Source organism: Dermacentor albipictus, chromosome 9, assembly GCF_038994185.2.
Source record: "Dermacentor albipictus isolate Rhodes 1998 colony chromosome 9, USDA_Dalb.pri_finalv2, whole genome shotgun sequence".
In the NCBI taxonomy this organism is placed as follows: domain Eukaryota; kingdom Metazoa; phylum Arthropoda; class Arachnida; order Ixodida; family Ixodidae; genus Dermacentor; species Dermacentor albipictus.
In genome coordinates, this window is record NC_091829.1 from 46,329,085 (window position 1) to 46,350,357 (window position 21,273).

A 21,273-nucleotide genomic window follows, 5' to 3' on the forward strand; every position below is an offset into this window, starting at 1 on the left:
CCAGTTCGTTCTTCCTCCTCTTTTCTGGAGTGATGGCGCCCACGCGCCTCGTTAAAACAAACAAATACCACACGCATGTAGCAATATTTTCCAAGCTTTTTACGTGAGCGTTCTGTACTCCTTGATTACGTAGTGCCTCTATGACTGCTGGTATCTCTACTGAATCAAATGCCTTTTCGTAATCTATATAAGCCACGTAGAGAGGCTTATTGTACTCTGCGGATTTCGCGATAACCTGAGTGATGATATGGATGTGATCCATTGTAATGTATCTCTTCCTGAAGCCAGCCTGTTCCCTTGGTTGACAAATCCAGCCCTTATTCTATTGGAGTTTATTTTGGTAAATATTTTACATAATACTGGGAGCAAGCTAATGGTCCTATAATTTTTCAATTCTTTAACGTCTCCTTTTTTTGGATTAGTATAATGTCTGCATTATTCAAGTTTTCTGAGACCCTTGCAGTCGATAGACACTTCGTATAAAGAGCCGCCAGTTTTCCAAGCATTATGTCTCCTCCATCTTTGATTAAATCGACTGTTATTCCACCTTCTCCTCCCGCTCTTCATCGTTTCATTTCTTGCAGGGCCCTTCTGACCCCATCGCTAGTTATAGGAGAGTTTCTGTATCCTATTCATTACTGTTTCTAAGTGAACTATCGTGACTCCTCTGGGTACTGTATACAGGTCAGCTTAGAATTTTTCCGCTGCTTTTACTATATCTTCGAGATTGCTGATGATATTATCCTTCTTATCTTTTAGTGCATACATCATGGTTTGTCCTATTCCAGGTTTCTTTTTTACTGATTTCAGGCTGCGTTCATTTTTTACGGCTTCTTCAGTCTTTCTCATGTTATAGTTTCGAATATCAGTTATTTTTGCCTTGTTGATCAGTTTTGACAGCTCCGCGAATTGCGTAACGCTGTGCGGCCGCCAGTCCCACACAACCGCGTAGAGCGCAGGACTCTGCGATTCTAGATGTACTGCGCTCACCGCGAAAGGCTAGAAAAACATCCACATAAGCACAGCAGAGAAGTGGCTACGTGAGGCGGTTCGACCGATAACTGTAGAAGCGTCATTCAAAGCAAGTAATTGTTCTCCACTTCCGGCAGCGTTTTCTCTACTTCCTTTTTAAATAAAAAGATGTTGATCCATAAATATTCTCATAAACAACGGTGAACTTTTTTTATTATTCGCTTTTCCTTGCAGTTTGGTTGTTGCCTTGGCTCTCTCAGTAGATCGCTTCATTTCTCAACTCCTTGCGATTTTTGTTTCCAGTTGCCAATTTTGCACGAAAAGTGTTATACAATTAGGGAAAAACAGACGAGGTGACGGGCGACAGTCATCTTGCTTATGGTTTTAAGGGTTATTGCAGGGTATCATGATGGACGCACTTTCACATTATTTTATTTCCCACCTTATCTAACCCACATCACGTGTATATGGTTGCGGGCGTCTGACAGCCTCGCGGCGAGCCGTAACTCAAGGAAATAATGAAGCAAAGGGAAAAGTTAAACGCAATTAGCGTCTTCTCCGGCCGCAACTCGTTCCACGAGAGTACAGACCAGCTCAGTAACAGCCGCATCCCTTTCCTGGTCCCAGGATCAGCCTAAACAAAGAAGGTTGAATTAACAAAAGCAACAGCTATGCGCATGGCGGTTGAATAGATGGTGACAACTGAACGCATGTCGAGTTAATCGCACGGGTGCGGAATCTATGAGAAAACTGTCCTTCACATTACAAGAGATGCCGATAACTACCGCCATTTAAAAGGAGTGAAAAAGGCAGCATAATGGTGACCGATTAATAGCTGCCAAGTCTCAACATTGATCTGGTGGCGCTTTAGGAATGTGTGAGGAGTGGTGGCGTGAGTGTGTGTGGGGGGGGGGGGGGGAGTATGCCACTTGATTTCGGGGGGGGCCCGGGCCCCCCCGGGCCCCCCCCTGGGTACGTGCCTGCTTAACACCATCACAATGAATCGCGACGGCCGATGCCTCCTAAGCTGAAAACAGAGGTGCACAACCGATGGAGACTGCCGAGACAAAGACGCTCAACATGTGAAGGTGGCGAAGGCCCTGATTCGTTGGTTCTTGATTGCAAGCGCAGCTGTGACGTACTTGGTTCGCTGTGTTTTGGTGCTTGCCGTGCCATCTCCGCACAACATTTGCAGCTGTACAAGATTTGCAAAGCCTCCGAGATTCGCAACGGGCAAGAAGTCTCGGAGGTTACGCAGAACGGAGAGGCGGCAGCCGCCGCTGCCTTCTGGCTGACCCCGCGTCGGTTAGATTTTTTTTTTACGATTTTGCCTTCTCTTGCCGTTGTCTCCGTTTCGGAGGCAATACAGCCTTGTGTGTAGGCAGCAGGCGCGTTTCTCTGGCCGTGTGCCAGGCGAGCGTAGTTCGAATTATCCGTGAGGGAACCTTCTCGCGTTCGAATTAACGGACTTTTTTATACATAGACTTCTGTGGAGCTTGGCCGGACCAAATCGTACAGTTCGAATTATCCATAAATTCGAATTATTGAAGTTTGAATTAATGAGCTTTCACTGTATTTGGAAATGTTTGACTCAAATTGCAATAGGCCTTTTTTTTTTTTCAGAAATATCTTATTTACTGTGCATTTCACTGAACCCTGCCTTCAGTTTTCTTTTAGGGTAAAATAAATGCTACGCCTTGCTATTCAAACTGGATTAAGTCATTAATTTATTCTTTAACATGCTTACTAGAGAGTGACAGCATCGGGCGACATGGTGTCAGCTCGTCTTGATATAAACAAAGTTCTGTGTCGCTCAAGAAATTTTGCAAAGGCACTCAGGGAATACCTGGTAAACTCGGGGAATTTGGAATTGGTAGACACCCCGAGTTGGCAAAAGTAGTGTCCTTCAAGAACCTTTTGTGTGCTTTCATATTTTGCACTAAACTTGTGATGATCATGTGTGTTTGTGTGCAAACATTACAGGAGGAAGAGGAGTCCCTGAACGAGGTTGGCTATGACGACATCGGTGGCTGCCGCAAGCAGCTGGCACAGATCAAAGAGATGGTTGAGCTACCACTGCGACATCCAAGCCTATTCCGCGCGATCGGTGTCAAGCCTCCACGTGGAATTCTTCTCTATGGCCCACCTGGCACAGGGAAGACGCTCATTGCCCGTGCAGTCGCCAACGAGACTGGCGCTTTCTTCTTCCTCATCAATGGTACGTACAGATGTCCATTGTTCACGCAGCAAATTTGGGTTGACTAACTGGATGCTTGCAGCTAAACTTGATTGGACCTTGAGAAGCTTCTCAGCTGATAAGTCTGGCTTCACATAACACTGCTTATATCGGGAGCTAAGAAAAGGCTCCTGTGATCCTCGGGTTACGAGTTAATTTTCATGTCATATATCATTTTTATTAGATTGTATTGGAATGTGAAAGTATTCCTTGCTAGGGGATCACCTTTTAAAAAGTATGGATAATCAAAGAAATGAAGAAATGTCAGCACTATCGGCTTAAAGTTGCTTACCGTCTTTGTGTTGTGCCATAACTTTGCATCTATTGGTGACTGCAGTGATAGGTTGACCTGATGAGGTAGGTGGCTTCGTTAGGAACTAAAGGTACAATGGTCAGAGATACAAACAATAATCAGGCTGCTGGATGGCCGGTGCTTTTTGTGCCACCACTGAGCGCTGCGTGCTCACTGGAGATCAGTTGTCACAGTGTGTCACGAGGGCCCTCGCTTTCATGTATAGCATTATGCATCAGCTCAGTGTAAGGATATCTGACGTGAAAATACTCGCACATACACATTTTCGTTGAGTGAGGATATGCTCAGCATTGTTCGACATCATTGAAGGGGACATTTCCTGATGCAATGATGCATTCCCCCCTTTTTGTTTTCTGACAGGGCCTGAGATAATGAGCAAACTGGCTGGCGAGTCCGAGAGCAACCTGCGCAAGGCCTTTGAAGAGGCCGAGAAGAATGCACCATCTATCATCTTCATTGATGAGCTGGACGCCATTGCCCCGAAGCGTGAGAAGACACACGGCGAGGTGGAGCGCCGGATCGTGTCTCAGCTCCTGACGCTTATGGACGGCTTGAAGCAACGCGCCCACGTCATCGTCATGGCTGCCACCAACCGACCGAACAGCATCGACGCTGCTCTTCGGCGATTCGGTCAGTTTGCGTTCCCTTCACCGCTGTTATTATGAGAAATCCGAGTACGTCATGTGTCGCCAACGCTGCACAAAGTTTAGTTTACTTGTTATATACATGTTTATTGTTTGGACGTTGACCTATGCCTCTATAACAAGGTTCTTTAATTTAAGCTAGTGTTTTGGTGAGGATTTTGGTTGCACCATGACAGTGTGGCAACAATTGTTGCAGGCCGCTTTGACCGAGAGGTGGACATTGGCATTCCTGATGCAACCGGCCGTCTAGAGATCCTGCGCATCCACACCAAGAACATGAAGCTGGCTGAAAATGTTGACCTGGACAAGATAGCGGCTGAGACGCACGGTTTCGTGGGCTCCGATTTGGCTGCACTCTGCTCCGAGGCTGCTCTGCAGCAGATCCGTGAGAAAATGGACCTCATTGACCTTGAGGATGACCAGATTGACGCTGAGGTGCTCAACTCATTGGCCGTTACCATGGACAATTTCAGGGTGAGTTCCAAATACGTTTTGGCTAGGTCCTTTCAGCCTGGCCTGATATTGTACAGCTTGGCAGCGTCGCATTAGTGATTCATCTGGATAATCATATGTTGCCACATGTGATGGTCCAGTGAAAAAAGGTTCGTTATATCCAAATTCATTCTGTCCAAAATTAGGGTCGCATATAGGGTTATACAGTCAAACCTCGATATGTAGAACAGGGATATATCGAACACCTTCTATATCATCTGGAAAATCGCTTGGATTTCTTTTTTTCCTTTTTTTTTAAATTATTTAATAAGAGCAAAGTCGGGCGTAAAATGGATATATCGAACTCCGCCACCCCAGACCACACCTGTTCAGTTGACAGGTAGCGAGCTTTCTCGCAACACCCTCAAAGATAGCGTTGGCGCAATGGGTGTTCCCGAGGACACCATTTGAACGCAGCGGTGTACGCACGTGGTGGCTTGGCTAGTTCAACAAAGTCAATGACGCATTGCATTTGCTGCACTGACTCCTCCTTCGTGCCGCATTCTGCGCCTGTCACGCGTCACGAGGATATGCCACTTAATACTTTGTTATTGATGGTGTTTCAAAATGCTTCAATTGATGGATGCGGAGATTACAGCGGAAGTAGCAGCCAAACAAAGACGCTGCCGAGGTTGATACCACAAGTGCTGATGCTGCCCCGCTCTAAGCTTCAACTGAGGCAGTAGCTGCTATGGCCCTTCTACGCCGTTATTACTGCGCAATGGAAGGCACCAGCCTGTCACTTGTGGATAGTTTAACCTATGTTGAAGGCGCCATGGTTGAGCATGCAGCTGCTAATAAGAAGCAGACTACACTGCTGCAATACATTCAGCCACAGAAATACTTTGTGTGAAGCTTCAAGTGCATATTTACTGCACCACGATGGTTCAGTGATTGATTTGTACATGTTTTTTTATGCATTATTTTGAGATCTAATATATATTGAATTCTGACTATAGTGAACTATTTTAGGGTCACTGTGCTGTTTGATATATCAAGGTTCTACTGTAGTGCTGTTATTCTTTCTAGAAGTTGTAGGAAGTGTTTGGGATCATAAATATGACAGTATGGTAGCTGTGAAAATACGCAGGCATGGGGGCATGACTTGCCCAGTGTATCTGTTTGGAGTGCAAGAAAAGGTGACGTGAATGATACTCAGCATTACTGTCATCAGTGCCAGCTGTAACAGCTAAAAGCTGCAAGCTATTATTTTTTAATCATTGGTTTTATAAACTGGTGAGGTGGTTCCATTCATTAGCAAATGCATTTGATTAAACATATACCACAGCAAACGTGACCTGTGTTCAAGCGTTTTGCACTTGTGTGATGGTGTCTTGCATTGCAGTGGGCCATGGGCAAGTGCAGCCCAAGTGCACTACGGGAGACTGTTGTCGAGGTGCCCAACGTGACATGGATGGACATTGGAGGGCTGGAAAACGTCAAGAAGGAGCTGCAGGAGATGATCCAGGTCTGTGCATGTTAGATTTGATACTCCGCTTTTACAGTGAAACCCTGTTACTGTGAACACCACGTCAATGAGGGACGCAGCTTTCGTATCGCGAGAAATGACCAAAAAATCAATTAAAAAAATGCATATTCAGTTTCTGTAACTTTATATGATTCTGAAATATGAGCACTAACAACCGTGTGGAATTGCTAAAAAAAATTTTACATCCGCCAATGTGGCGAAAGAATTTCGCGGAAAAACTTATTTTCAAGCCACGATATCTCCGCAGTGGCGCAACCGAGCACCGCCATTCTGCCATTGTTGGAAACTGCATTTCTCTTTCTTCAGATTTGCAGCTTCGGCCATCTCCTCCATTCAGAAGCAAGCGCACAAAAAGCAAATGATTCAAGGCCGTTCTGAGGCCCCCGATTAAGGCTCAACCAGACGGACGCGTTCCAATGCGACCGCACGCGCCGCACCATGCCTGGGCGCGTACGGCGTCAGGCGCGGAGGCTGTTTCGCGTGTCAGCGCACGGCGGCGTGGAGACCTACAACCGCCAGGATTTTTGCGCCCGCGCCAGAAGCTGCCGCTCGTGTCAGTAGCATGACGCACCTCACATGACCACGGCAAGCCAACGTCACTTCCGGAACGACTCTTCGCGCGACGTTCAGGCAAGCCCGGGCAAGCTGCTTCAGTACCTGGTGATGCTGTGCCGATGCTGCTGCAGGTTTCGCCGGGCTCACAATACTCATATTAGGTCGGAGTTGAGCTGAATGACCGACAAGGAGTCGTAAAATATGTTTCTGAGATATAAAAACAAATTTTAAGCTAAAATTATTTTGTGTTCTTGCAATATGCAACACATTGCTTAACATGGCCGTTAAGCGAAGGCTAGACTACCTTGAACATGGCAAGCTAGCAACACTGCGCCGCCGCGACGAGACGCACGGCTACACGCAACAACCCTTGCATCGTTTGGGTGCGCGCCCTCTTCCTCCGTCGGGCGCGACGCGACGTCGAGTCAGCATGGCGTGTGCTGACGCATTGGAACGCATACGTCTGGTTGAGCCTTTAGCCACGCCCATCACATGGCCAATCGGAGCTTTGCCGTTGGTCTTGGTGGTGAGCGCCTTCTGCTACCGCACTGCCGCTCCTCTCGGCGTGCTACGTTTGTCTGTATGAGCGGGGTATAGTTTAGAAGCCGATATCTGATATCGCCTGTGACTCGTGTGTCTGATGATAGAGCGTAGTTTTGTCGGAAGTGGACTCCACAAGTGAAGAAGTCTCTTGGCATCTCGTCTCGCCTGTAGTTTCGGAAGCTGATTTGTGTTGTGATATGCTACTTGGACATAACAGCTTGACGCACTCATCAAAGCTTGTGGCGCGTAATTTCGAAAGTTCACTGGTGACCATGGGTCGGCGACTGCTGAAATACAGACTGCTCATGCTTACGTCACTCGTAAACGAAAATTGTCGATGGTAAAAAACGCTGCTTCAAGGTCGCCTGGCAGTGCTGTGCTGCATATACAGAAGTCGCAAATGCACAGCCAATGATTTCATACTGTTATTTCATACTGTTATTCATACTGTACATGCCCTCTCCCCGCTACCCTCCACGAGCGAGCACGTGATTATCGCATGATTACCGCGTGGCCGCTCCGGAGATATTGGGATGCACGTGCGATCCCACAAGTGGCAACTGATAAGCTGATGAGTTGATGGCGAAATGGTTCATTTTGGGGCTTTCACTGTACCGATGTTTCACAATAACAATTCGTCGTAGTCCGCTGTTGTTTATTGTACCGAGACTTCACTGTACTTCCGAAAACAAGTTGTACTTGGTGCTTGCATTGCTTTGTAACGCCTTTCTTGTGCAACAAGTGCCTTGAGATTTCCATTCACTCAAAATTTGACCTGTTAAACAACTTATTCTACAGTCATAACCTGCGATAAAGAAATCGCGCTACTATGAAATATTTTCTTCCCTCTCAACAACGAAACGTCACTGTACTACAATCCCGCATCAACGAAATTAGCCGGAACGTAACCCTGCATCTTACCTACTCGCGCAAGGCTAGCAGGCTCCGAAATGTGCTCAAATGCAATTGCTTTGCACTAAAATCACGTAAAGTAACACCACATTACACTAGCGTGGGTTTTGCCATTTTTGTTTACAAAAACAACCAAGTGCCGGAAGCGATTGCGCCAGAAACGCGTCATGTCTGCCATCTTGTTTGTTGATCGCCCACTTGAAATGGCAGCATGTTGCTACTGACATGTGACAACGATTTTTGCATACCTAGTGCAGAACATAATATGCGCTTCGGCGAGAAAAATGCAGCAAAAACAAGGAGATCCACATCCCACCCACGTGCAATTGTTTATGGCGCTTGTGATGGCAGTCGCAGCATGATGTTCCATGCATCAGGCAGTGATTGCGCGATCGTTGGGAACACGCATTCCTTACTTCAAGAATGCTAGCTTTAGTGCCACTCGGCAGGTATCGCATGTGGATTCGGCACTGGACGTAGATTTGTGCGAAAGGGCCGTAATCTCAATCGACTGCCTTCAGGTATACAGATTTGATCACTTTCGCACTCGGCACTAGCCGCGTTGGCACCTATGGGCGACAGCGTGCATTGGAGAAATGCTGTTGCGCTGCATTCGGCGCCCAGTTACGCAAAATCTCGCAAAAATGATCATATCCAAAAGCGATTGACCGAGGCTATGGTACCACGGTAGTGCTGCCACAGCTGATTGACGCATCGGACGCTTTGTACGGTCGGCAATGCAGTTCTATATTCGTCGCAAGCTTGCCACAGTAGGCTAAAGGAATTTTGACAGTAAAGTTTCGTTCCGCGACATACAGTAAAAGCTCGTTAATTCGAACCGCAAGGGGAAGCCGCTTCAGTTCGAACTAATGAAAGTGAAGGAGAGCAACAGTACACTGCGATGTGGAAGTAGTAGGGCATGTCAGAAATTTGGCGTGTCAGAAAGTGATGGCGTATGCCGCGGGCACACGCCATCTTCAAGTCGAAGCTCTGGGTCCGACTGTGCCACACCACCGATCTCCACCGAAACGAACGTTAGCCGAGGCTTAACACCATCACAATGAATCGCGACGGCCGATACCTCCTAACCTGAAAACAGAGGTGCACAACCGATGAAGACTGCTGAGACAAAGACACTGAATATGTGAAGGTGGCGAAGGCCCTGATTCGTTGGTTCTTGATTGCAAGCGCAGCTGTGACGTACTTGATTCGCTGTTTTGGCGCTTACTGTGCCATCTCCGCACAACATTAGCAGCTGTACAAGATTTGCAAAGCCTCCGAAATTCGCAACGGGCAAGAAGTCTCGGAGGTTACGTAGAACGGAGAGGCGGCAGCCGCCGCTGCCTTCTGGCTGACCCCGCATCGGTTAGATTTTTTTCCGATTTCGCCTTCTCTCGCCGTTCTCTCCGTTTCGGAGGCAATACAGCCTTGTGTGTAGGCAGTAGGCGCATTTCTCTGGCCGTGTGCCAGGCGAGCTTAGTTCGAATTATCCGTGAAGGAACCTTCTCGTGTTCGAATTAACGGACTTTTTTATACATAGACTTCTGGGGAGCTTGGCCGGACCAAATCGTACAGTTCGAATTATCCATAAATTCGAATTATTGAAGCTCGAATTAACGAGCTTTCACTGTATTACCGATCTGTGGTGTTTCATTTCACAACAACGAAATTCTCGCAATCTGCGTTCCCCAGCCGATTTCGTTATTGAATGGTTCAACTGCATTTGCTCTTGTCTTGTCTGAAGCCCCTTGTATGTCGTGTCTAATCATGCAAGAAATGTGTGCTTTGGATAGAGGCAGCAGCAGTCATTAGCCAGATGGCACTACATTACCAAGCTGCTGCTAACCAAGGCCACGCAGCTTTTTAAGCAACATTTTCAATTTTTTTGCACTACTGTGTGACTGAAAATTGCACTTAGCAGATGAATTATAATTGCTCTGTTCCCTTCTTGTGCTTTCTTCTCTACACAGTACCCTGTAGAGTACCCAGACAAGTTCCTCAAGTTTGGCATGACCCCATCAAGGGGTGTACTCTTCTACGGACCACCTGGCTGTGGTAAGACGCTATTGGCCAAGGCTATTGCCAACGAATGCCAGGCCAACTTCATCTCAATCAAGGGCCCCGAGCTGCTGACCATGTGGTTTGGAGAGTCTGAGGCCAACGTGCGAGACGTCTTTGACAAGGTGTGTGCACACTGATGGATGTCACTTGTGTTGTCATGAAAGAAAGCATCAGTCATAAGTAGGACTCAAGATTAAGCTGAGATTTCAGATTAAAACACTCACTACAATCACCTGACCAACTCTCTGTACATTAGTATTGCATCTTGGATTTGAGTTGCAACATGCGAAGCTTCCATGCTTCATTTCAGCATAACAATATGTATGCTATTATTTGAATAGGCATTGTAAGCAATTTGTAGCAGTTATAATTGTCTCCTGAAGTGGCATGGATAATGTGAAAAAGAATGCCAGCTTGAATCCGTTTATCCACGTAACTTTTAACATGGTGCACACCATGCACATCCACTGTTCTAGTCTATTCAGAATATCTTAACTGATAAATATTCCTATGTCAACCTTCGGCACGTAGCGACTTGTATTGCTAACCCACTGTGAATCGTTTGCAGGCACGAGCAGCAGCCCCGTGTGTGCTCTTCTTCGATGAGCTTGATTCCATCGCAAAAGCCAGAGGTGGCAACGTCGGCGATGCTGGTGAGTTCAGGTGCATTTGGTTATTACACCAGTAGTATGGAAGTCCAAAAGATAAATCCTAGCATTGGACAAATGTCAGGGTATGGAGGGCAGCAGGGTTGATTAGCTCCAGGCATTCAGATGTTGCTGGCCTGCTTGGCAACCATGGTTTCAGTCAATCTCAAAGAACAGGACACTGTAAGGCAGTTGGTTCACTGTCTTACTGTCAATTATTATACTTGTGACTAGCACTTCGTGGAGGCTAGCTAGCTGTAAGTATCAAGTTATTCCTAGAACAGAATATACTGTATTTACTCTAATCTAGGCTGGCCCCAATTCAAAGCCGACCCCCGCATGTCTGAAGCCGGAAAAAATTAAAAAACGTACCTGGAATGTATGCGAAACAAGAAATGGGAGGACAGCGTTCACAACATAACAGCATTTATTTAATATGAAAATGCCGAGCTCACTCTAAGACGTCGCCACCGTTAGCCTGGTCCCTATAGCCCAGATAACATGTATGCTTGTGAACAGGCGCAAGCTCTCATCCGCGCGCCCATGCATGTACAGACAGTGCGGCATTGCATGTGTCAAAATGTGGTGCTATCTCGGTGAACAGCTCCTCTCTGTTATTGCGCGCTTATCTTCCTTATCGCTGTCATCTCCTTGAAAAGATTCTCCCTGTTGCCCCCTTCAGACGACGGACATTTTTCTCATCTATGCTGAAGTCCCGCCCGGCTTGAACCTTTGACAATGTCTCTGCACCTAGCACAAGTTTTCGTTTGAAAGCAGCACTATAGGGGCATTGCGTGTTTGGTGCCATTATGATAACGCCACACCACACGCCATGCACGCAGACACAACACAGATCAAAATAGCGACATCATTCATATACTTCAGTTGACTACTGGCGTGGCTAATAGCGGCTGCGATACTGACTTTTCTAGGTGACGCTAGCTATGCACCATATTTATCATTTTAAATTACAACTTGGCGCGTTTGAAATCCTCCAATCTAAGCCGACTCTAGAGTTTGGCATATGATTGTTCGAAGAAAAAAAAAGCTATCGGCCTAGATTCAAATAAATATGATACTAGGTAAGGGCAGAAATGTACTGGGGTGTGTGTCATGGCAGATAATTACCCAAGTGTAGGTAAAAGTTGAAGAAAGTGGCAGTGAATAAGGTTCCAAAGACAGCCAGCGAAGTCATTGAGAATTCCATGCGACTTGTGGCTCTGGCCTTGCTTGTGCTTGCTGTGCACAGCCTGCTAGAGGACTCGCTCAAGCCAAACTGTCCCGTGCAAGTCTGCTATGATTTATGCATCTATGTTGAGTTCAGTGGCTAGTGGTGCTCCTGTTTAACCATGTGCTGTATGGAAGATGGCCTTTTGGTGTCTGGGTATAGATGTCACATGAAGACGTGCTAGGACAAAGGTGGATGTCCTTACTGTTGTACCTTTTTCACAAACCAGGCGGTGCTGCTGACCGGGTGATAAACCAGATTTTGACAGAGATGGACGGCATGAGCAGCAAGAAGAACGTTTTCATCATTGGTGCCACCAACCGGCCTGACATCATCGACCCGGCCATTCTGCGACCCGGCCGTCTTGACCAGCTCATCTACATCCCCCTCCCAGACGAAAAGTCACGTGTTGCCATCCTCAAGGCCAACCTGCGCAAGTCCCCACTTGCACCCGTGAGTCTTAGCGCGTACTTATTGCTTCTGTACCTGCGTCCAGTTCCAGCATGTTTGTGGCTCTCGTGTGAATGTCAATATTGCTTTCAGGATGTGGACCTGAACTACATAGCCAGTGTCAGTCCAGGGTTCAGTGGTGCCGACCTCACAGAGATTTGCCAGCGAGCTTGCAAGTTGGCCATTCGGGAGTCCATTGAGCAGGAAATCCGCAGAGAAAAAGAGCGTTCCCAGAACCCTGATGCAAACATGGTAAGGAGTGGGTTGACTCTCCCTCTCATTCATCTGCCATCCCCTCAAACGTATGCAATTTTGTCATGACACTTTCACAGCCACCATGTAAATTCAAAGCTAGTCCTAATCATAGGTTGCACGAAGCTTCAAAACGAGGCCATAGTGCATCTTTGAGCAACGTCTGGAACGAGAGGCCACCATGTTGCAAATATGGCGGCCGTGAACAGCTCTATTGTCATTTCGTGCACTCATTTTCATGACGCAGGTACTGTGGATAGATCTGCATCAATTCAGCACCAAAGCGTAACTGGAGCCCAATAAAGCAGCGCTGGTTAGGCCTAGGCATTGTGGCCGTTATGAAAGTGGCAACGGGCTAATGATTGCAATGTGGTAACGGGCTGCGAGCCCTCGTGGAATGTTTGCCATGGGTAGCTCATCAGTGATTGGTCCCGAGTACGTGCACACAGGTTAGACTGACAGCTGCTGGAGCAGCGTGAAGTTTGTCGCCACGTATCCGACGCGATTGGTGGCTAATCAGCCTGAACTTCACGCATGCTCTTGCACTTTATGAAATATGTGCTGCTTTTGTTGCCATTCTTTCCACCCGAGCCGTATTATCATTTAAATCGGTCTTGTTGAACTGGACAGACCTTGTAGGAAGCCCCAGCCGACACAGTGCTGTTTTGTGAATTGTGGCGTTTGGGCACAGTGTGTGCAGTCTCCACATTGAGCCAATGTTTGGGAGCCTTGCAGTAACGAAAAGCCTTGCAGTGATGAAAGTCCGCTACGCTTTAACTTGGGTGGCCTTTCTTGGCGCTCTTTGGCCTTAGATGCCCTAGCGCCAATAAACTTCAGTCATCATCAACTGGGGTGGCCCTTCTGCAGCACGCTGTGCACTCCATTTGCACTGAAAACGAAGTTAAACGCTCGCTTGGACAGCATCGAGCACGTGGGGCTTCACGGCAGACACAACATGGGGCATATAAATAATCCTTAGGGGCCATGTTTTGTAGCATTAGTTTCTCCTCAAGGATGATAACCGTGGAAGATGATTGTTACATATTTACCTTTCGCAGCCTCAGTGTTCTTAGGCAGCTCTGCCTCTGGAAATGCTTTCAGGTTGCACAGCACCAATGTTCATTGCCTGCCTCATAGGCAAAATATGGGCTTGGTCTCATTCACGCCGTCGTTCTCTGTCCAAACTCATCATTTTCACAACATGGGTTCTATTTATTGTGGGTAGGGACTAAGACTGATTCAAATTACGATAGCACAGTGACTGGACCACTCCCCATCTGTCAGATGTGCTTCTGGCTTATGCATACGGCAGGGGTGTAAGAATACTGCTGTGGGCTTCCCAACTTTAGAACTCTTTATTGTCAGCGCCAATGACCACATGGAGTGTTGCTAATTGACATGATGGGCATTCCCTACGTTTGTGTCTGGCAGATTGGCATGAACGAGCTGACAATAACCCTCAGAAACCAGCTGCCATAAAAAGTGGAAAATCGGGAAAGCAATACTTTCTAACCAATCGACTATTACTATTAAGCACAGTGTGGCCCACTAATAAACTGAAAGTCCCATTGACATTTAGGACAGCTTCGCTGTTTCTTCAGCTTCAGAGGGGAAAAAAAAGCACTTCGTTCTACTCGACAGACATATCAGTAAAAATGTTTTCCACACTTTCGTATGTCAACTGTGTTACCAGTGCTGGCACACTATTTTGGCATTGCTGTTAATAAGATGAGAGCGTACTACACATTTTGATTCCTAGATACCCAAGTTACTGATGTACCTACTAAATTTCTTGCGTAATGTGATAAGCCTCCTCAGCATGTACAGCACTGCTGTACAAGTTTTGGTAGCTTAAAAGTTTATGTTGAATTTCCTTGTACTTGGTTCGATATGCGGCTTTTCTTTCTTGATTTGATGTGATGTACAATTCAAAATCTGCTATTCAGTATTCACACGCCCCTAGTATATGGTATACACTTATTGACCAAGGTGCATCAGAAATGTCTAAACTGCCCAATCAAAGAGAAAAATTTGTGCAGGTTTGTGCATTTCCTGGGTTTGCTGAAAAACCAGGGGAAAGAAAATTGGTTTAATCTGCCTTCATTCCCTTCACTTAATGTTGGGCCATACCGCCTGTGACAATCCTTCTTGCCATGACAGTGTTCTGGTGGTACAGAATGCGCATGTCGCAACTGTCTTGAGAGAACAGCTAGAATGCCGCGAGGCTTCAGGAGGGCTGCGGTGCCTCTCTGCTTGTTTCAGTGGCAGTGGATCTGCGGCTGTTATAAGGTCCCTGTAAGTCGGTGGCGCCCCTCACCGCCTAAGTCAGTGGGAAAGAAACCGCCCAACCACATTAGGGAGTTTTAGCGGGATCATTGGTCTAATTTTTGTGGAATGTTGGGACTGAGCCACAAGCGGGAGTTCTGGTGATGAATTTCACAACGCTGTACTCAATGAAACCTTTCAGGCCTGTTGCATACTGTGGCATAAAAAGCCTTCCATGGTGGCACAAACTTTTGATGCTGTGCTTTCTTTCTAAAATGGTGTGGCTCAACAGAACATTTTAACACAATCCTTCTTTTTTTAACATTGTGTCAACGGATGCCAACACATCTGCTGCTGTTAGCATTTCTGTCCCAATATTCCGCCAAAATGGTAGGGCTAAAGAGTTGGATGTACCAGCTAACACTCTGTAATGTGTGTTTGGGCTCCCTTGTGTAGAACAGTTGCCAAGATTCTATGCGCCCTTCCTTGCAGGATGTTGAGGAACATGACCCTGTGCCTGAGATCCGCAAGGACCACTTTGAGGAGGCCATGAAGTTTGCCAGGCGTTCGGTGAGCGAGAACGACATCCGCAAGTACGAGATGTTTGCCCAGACACTGCAGCAGAGCCGAGGATTCGGCACAAATTTCAGGTGAGCCTCCATCCAGCTTGGATTGCAGGTGAATCGCATGTTGCTGGGCATGTACGTCATTGGTCGTTGGCTTAGCAGTGCTAGATTGAGTCAGCTTGGCTTGGAATTCTTTCTTCCCACAGTGATTTTCATGCCCTAGCACCGTGGTGCTGTACAGGGGCTGTGTTGTTTGCACACAACTTCGTTTTTTGTACTAGTGAATTTTTCATACATGTTCTACAATCTGAGTATTCTGACTTTCAAGCACTGTCTTCAAATGTGTGGCCTTTTGAGATAACATGGCTTGGTAGGTGCATCATCCTGTAGGAAGCTGGGAATTCTCGAAGTATTGCAGGACAAGTGGCACATTCCTGAAGTGGCATGACAAATGCCATACAGGAAAGGGCAAAGCTAGAAACAAACAAAATGTGTTCCTCTTTGGCCCTAACTTCACGTTGGTAACAGAACAATAAAGGTCTGCTAGTGATATGCACTATCAACCCTTGGTGCCAGAATTCCTTCACCCTACATGTACAGCAGTAAATGTGCTTGTTTGCCCAACACTGTTATATCTTGAGAATCCTTGCTGCACCACTGGTGTCATGCTACCAGCACCCACGCAAAAAACCACACGTCATTGTTCAGTGTAATGAACAGCTGCATGAAGTCAATGTTGGTGTTCTTATTTTGCAGATTCCCACCATCCCAGCCGGCTGGGACAGGCGGCACCAGTGGGAACAATCCAAATCCAGCGTCGAACTTCCAGGAAGACGACGACGACCTCTACAGCTAATGGAGATTTGGGAGGCGAGAGAGAAGCCACACGGTGTACATATAAGCAGCGGGCCCTTGTATTTAACCTGCGCCCTTGGGATAAAAAAAAAAGTGGGGGGACCGCCACATGCAGCCACGCGCAGTCTCAATAAAACAGGAGTATTTTCACTCGTTGCCCAAGTGCCCGGCTCCAACCTTGCTTGGTTGTGGTACTGTCTGTCTTTTGGGTACGCTACAATTTTAATCGCCTGGTGGTCATAGTTTCCTGCTAAATTTACTAGTGGAAACTCTGGCGCAGTTCAGCTGCGGTGGGAATAGATTTCTCTGAACTTCATGCTTTTGACTTTACTATGCTTTGTCCGCCATTATTGGCCTAAATTTTGAAGTAATCCTGTTTTTGCATATGTGCGAGGCAACAAGACTGCAAACGCACATAATTGCTCTAAATTTACATAGCTCAATAGGCACTTCGTAAACATGGCTGCCATTAAGCCCTAGGCATGCATGAATTTAACTTGCATGTCCACAAAGCTTAGGAATGAGGGTCAATGGGGAATATCTCGACAACCTTCTATTTGCAGTTCAGAAACACTGAAGATGAATTGCAACAAATGGTTGAGTACCTTAACCAAGAAAGTGTAAGAGCAGGTTTGAAAATTAAAATGCTGAAGGCAAAGGTCATGTTCAAGGCAAGGAAACAATTCATTATCACCAGTCAGTATCTAGTGTCGATGCAGGCATACAGTTATCTAGGTCAATTATTTGCTCAGACTCGTGAGGAGGAAATTTCAAGGATAAAAATAAATTTGAATGCATGCGGCAGGCATTGCGGAATCTTGACTGGGAACTTACCGCCATAATTGAAAAGTGTTTAGTTATTGCATTTTACCAGAGGTTAACAAAGAAGGACCGCTCAAAGAATGATGGCTCGAAAAATTCTAGGTGTGACACTAAGATGTTTAAAGAGAGCGGTGTGGATCAAGGCGAATGGGGGTACCCGATATCCTAGTTGACATGAGAAAAATGTGTAGCTTGGCAGGCCATGTAATATGTAGGTCAGATAACCGGTGGACCATTGGAGTTGCAGAATAGACGCCAAAGGAAGGGAAGTGCAGTCTACGACGGCAGAAAATTGGATGAGGTGATGAAATTGGGAAATTTGCAGGCACTGCACAAGTTGGAATCTGCTAGCGCAAGACGTGGTAATTGGAGATCGCTGGAAAAGGCTTTCGTCCTGCAGTGGACATAAAAATGGGCTTATGTCTATAAGTGTCAATGGTGCCTCTTTGAAGCCGAGCACTCTAGATTGTAACTGTCTCCAACTTTCTGGCTTATCAATAGGTGCCGATTTTCCTGCTCCGGAATCTCTTCCAGCACATGCAGCTTGCAAAAACATCGCAAGATTGGTTTTTATTCAGAGGCTCTGCACGGGGTGAATTGCACAGGATTGGCACATTGGCTTGCTAGAGTTCCCTTTGCCGCCGAGAAACTCGTTTCCCTTCATTCAGAGCTTATTTAAATGCAGAAACATGGGAAGGTAGGCTATGTTTTTATGTTCTGTTGAGTTTCTATGTCCCGAGGTGTGCCTGAATAAGTGTTGTAGTATATCTAATAACATGTACGGTGTATCTGAATCATTGCACACATGATACTTTCAGCAACACTGTTCTATCTGCCACACCCCATTTTCTTCTGGAAGTTGGGAATATCTCGGTAGGCCTTTCTAAATTCTCGTTTTAACAAGTGTACTAAACTTTATAAAAGCAAAGCACTTCGTAAATGTTGTTTGATGAAAAAGCCCCGTTATGCTTGAGGCTTCAATTTATACATTGTAATTTTTCAGCAGCCTACCAGACGAAAGCAATTTCTTGTGGACAATATTGCATTCCGTTTTTACTGAACATACTCCATATGGAACTATCTTGCAACTTCTAACTTCCTGTTGCAGGCCAAAACTAGTTGGAGCAATGTGCCAACCCCATGCAAAGAGAATCCATCCATTTCAGACAGTGTTGCACCATTAACATACAGAGCTTTCGGACATGGCACCATTATCCACCACAGCAACTTAGTATGTAGGGATGACCTGCATGCGTGCATCTGGCTTTCCACTTCGCGATTTCAGTGGACCTCATGTCACAGTGTTGAAACAATCGTAATCAAATTTTATTACTATATGTAAAGTTATTCCGAAACCCAATATACAGGAGGAGGTTCCGGAGTCGGAGACATTGCATCAGTTCTTCCTGCTCGAGGCATGTGCAATTGTAGCATGTCAACAAGGAATGTGGTTGAGGGTGAGTATTTAAAGCCGAGAAATCGAGATTGTAGCCTGCAAATTTGTCTTATAGGTGCCGATTTTGACTTTTGCCAATGTCCTGAAAGACGCCAGCTTTTGAATATTGTGTAAACTGAACATCTACTGACTGATGCCAGAAGCGGTGGGCACCACTAGCAAACATAAGATAATTTTATCTTCCAATAGAATTCTGGGTGGAACTGTTGAGTAGGGGTGTGTGAACATTTGAGACAATCAAATATCGAATTAATAGTCACTGTTGGAATATTCTGCAAGATTTCAAGATTGCAAGATTTCTAATACTCCACAACAACTATGCACTATTAGACTTGCAATTGAAGCAAAAGTTGCAATAACTTTGCTACCATCCGCAGTAGACGACGCACTGGAGTAAGCTGCATAAGTAAGCATAAGCATCAGTAAGGCAGTCTTTTCTGGCTATAACAATCTGCATGCTTTTTTTGTAGCTGTAGCATGCGGCAGTGGAGATTGTGTGGTGCTCTATATAGATGCATTACATTTGTTTTTGGTTGAAAAAAATATGAATACATGTATGCGCAATCTTCCGGGACCATCCGAACTAGCGAAATAAACGCACATTTCTGGTTTGGTTACGAAGTTTTACACAGATAATACTTTGTATCGTAGTGCATATGCTTGGAAGAGCCTCGACTTTGCAAACAAACTGCTTAGTTGCACTACACCCTTTGTGTTTCATAATGAACTGCGTAGTGACAAACTAATGTGAATACCAGGATGGTAGGCCTAATTGTGAGAAGGCTGTACATTGTTTGCAAACTACTTGACGAACACTACCCTCACCAAATGGCACTTTGCAGCCAAGCTGACTGCATGCATGCCATTGTCGTCTTGATGTCGCGACATTAGAAATGCGGAACCGGCAGCAGTTCCTAAATGTCCGAACAAACGAAATATGTGGGCAGGGCACACCGTAAGCGACGCTCGTCGCGCTGTAACAAGAATAATATTGGTTCCCCTCCTTTTTACTTCGCAGATATATTTTTCGAACATTCTGTCGGTTTCAATTTAAAGCAGCAGCGCCATGTGTTCTGCATCACCTACCATGTGTCACTGGCGAAACTCCTTTTGGTAAAGGATCGTCGAGCACAACGTAACGCAGGTTTCATCAAAGGACATGTATCAAGGGTCTCCTATCAGGCTTGTTGCAATTTAAGGTACCTGTCGCGTCTTGCTTGGGGTCTTTTCAATAGTAGGCACGTGTCCGGTGGAGGGATTTGAAACATAATCCCCTAGCACAGTGGCCCGGTGCTCAACCCGCTGCCCCATAGATGCATGCATGGTACGAGACTTTGCTCCACTTCTTCCCTCGTGCAAGCTAGCACTTAGAGACTATTGGGACACGCGCCTCATAGCAGCGATTGGCGCACTTCAGTTCATAATATCGGTTAATTTTATTGGCAGGGTAAGGTAGATATAGTTGGAGCGGGAAAAAGAAAGCACAAAAATATGTACTTGCTGTCGATTTTTACATTTCTTTTATTCGAGCTCGGCGTTTCATGTTTTCGGCCAAACATGTAAAACCTTGAATAATTCCCCATCATGTTTTCGAAAGCGCGCTCTGACATTAAACCTTGCATGTTGTGACAATGCAAGCTGTAAAGCGGGACAAATATGCGGGCTGTTGGCGGAAATTGCGAAAATTCTGTCATATGCAACAATATAAGGTCTGATGACGAAATTTATACATTGCGTATACCCTGTCAAAAAACACCCTTCCAAGTTCTCTTCCCCAACTAACTCGGCATCCATCCACAGGTTGTTTTGTAGCTCCGTGTAGCCAACTTTTGGTGCGACCTTGGTCGTAGAAATCCAGCTTTCGACCTGTCCACCGGTGATAAGCCTAGACTCGCGTGTGCACCATTCACAGCTTTCAGTTGCCATGCGCAGTACACAAACTTCACTGCCCAACGCTATAACACTGTCCAGTAAACTCCCGAAAGGAGTTGTGTACAAGTACCAAGCAGCAAGTAACCAGTTCTCCATGAGTCTAAAATATTCGCCTACGATTACGATACTCCCTAATGCGAAATTTCAGCGCAGCTCTGTGCGTGTTTTCATTTCAGGATATATTGGCTGGCGTAGACAATCTGTCTCTTGCGGCACATTGCAAACTGAGCGAAGTGTGCGCGACTGCCTCGCTAATCGGGAGATCGCGAGAGGCAGCGCGTGGGTGACGCGTGGGCGGGATTCACAGCAGCCGCCGCCGACAAACCTCCTAGACAGCTCGAACTACGCTGGCGCCATCTCGGAGCCACCGCCGCGCTACGCTTTTCTCGCGCTTTTGCCATACCTAAAGCCCCTTAAACTTCATTAACTAGTGCCACGCTTTGAAGAATGCCGCCTCCTCCTCGCGCGCTCTGGCCGACGCCGCGTCGCTATTGGCCTAGTAACATCACGTGGGCTCTCGCGCCGTGCATCAGCGCCATTTTTGCTCGAGAAGCGTCTGCGGAGTGGCGAGGAGCGCATGTTG

The 21,273-nt window shown here is 46.3% G+C and overlaps 2 protein-coding genes across 2 annotated transcripts in view; one reads left to right on the forward strand and one right to left on the reverse strand.

Moving 5' to 3' along the window:
- TER94 (Transitional endoplasmic reticulum ATPase TER94) overlaps positions 1-16,637 on the forward strand; it is a 34,018-nt gene extending 17,381 nt beyond the window's left edge. Inside the window, exons 6-15 of the mRNA XM_065425749.1 lie at positions 2,956-3,190; positions 3,882-4,151; positions 4,362-4,639; positions 6,003-6,125; positions 10,127-10,339; positions 10,786-10,870; positions 12,322-12,545; positions 12,636-12,794; positions 15,552-15,709; positions 16,382-16,637. Coding sequence (XP_065281821.1) covers positions 2,956-3,190; positions 3,882-4,151; positions 4,362-4,639; positions 6,003-6,125; positions 10,127-10,339; positions 10,786-10,870; positions 12,322-12,545; positions 12,636-12,794; positions 15,552-15,709; positions 16,382-16,481 — 1,845 coding nt within the window. The 3' untranslated portion in view covers positions 16,482-16,637. The remainder of the gene's footprint in view (positions 1-2,955; positions 3,191-3,881; positions 4,152-4,361; positions 4,640-6,002; positions 6,126-10,126; positions 10,340-10,785; positions 10,871-12,321; positions 12,546-12,635; positions 12,795-15,551; positions 15,710-16,381) is intronic.
- Positions 1-21,273, reverse strand: part of LOC135897172 (leptin receptor gene-related protein) — a 416,125-nt gene that overhangs the window by 26,307 nt on the left and 368,545 nt on the right. The window lies entirely within an intron of this gene.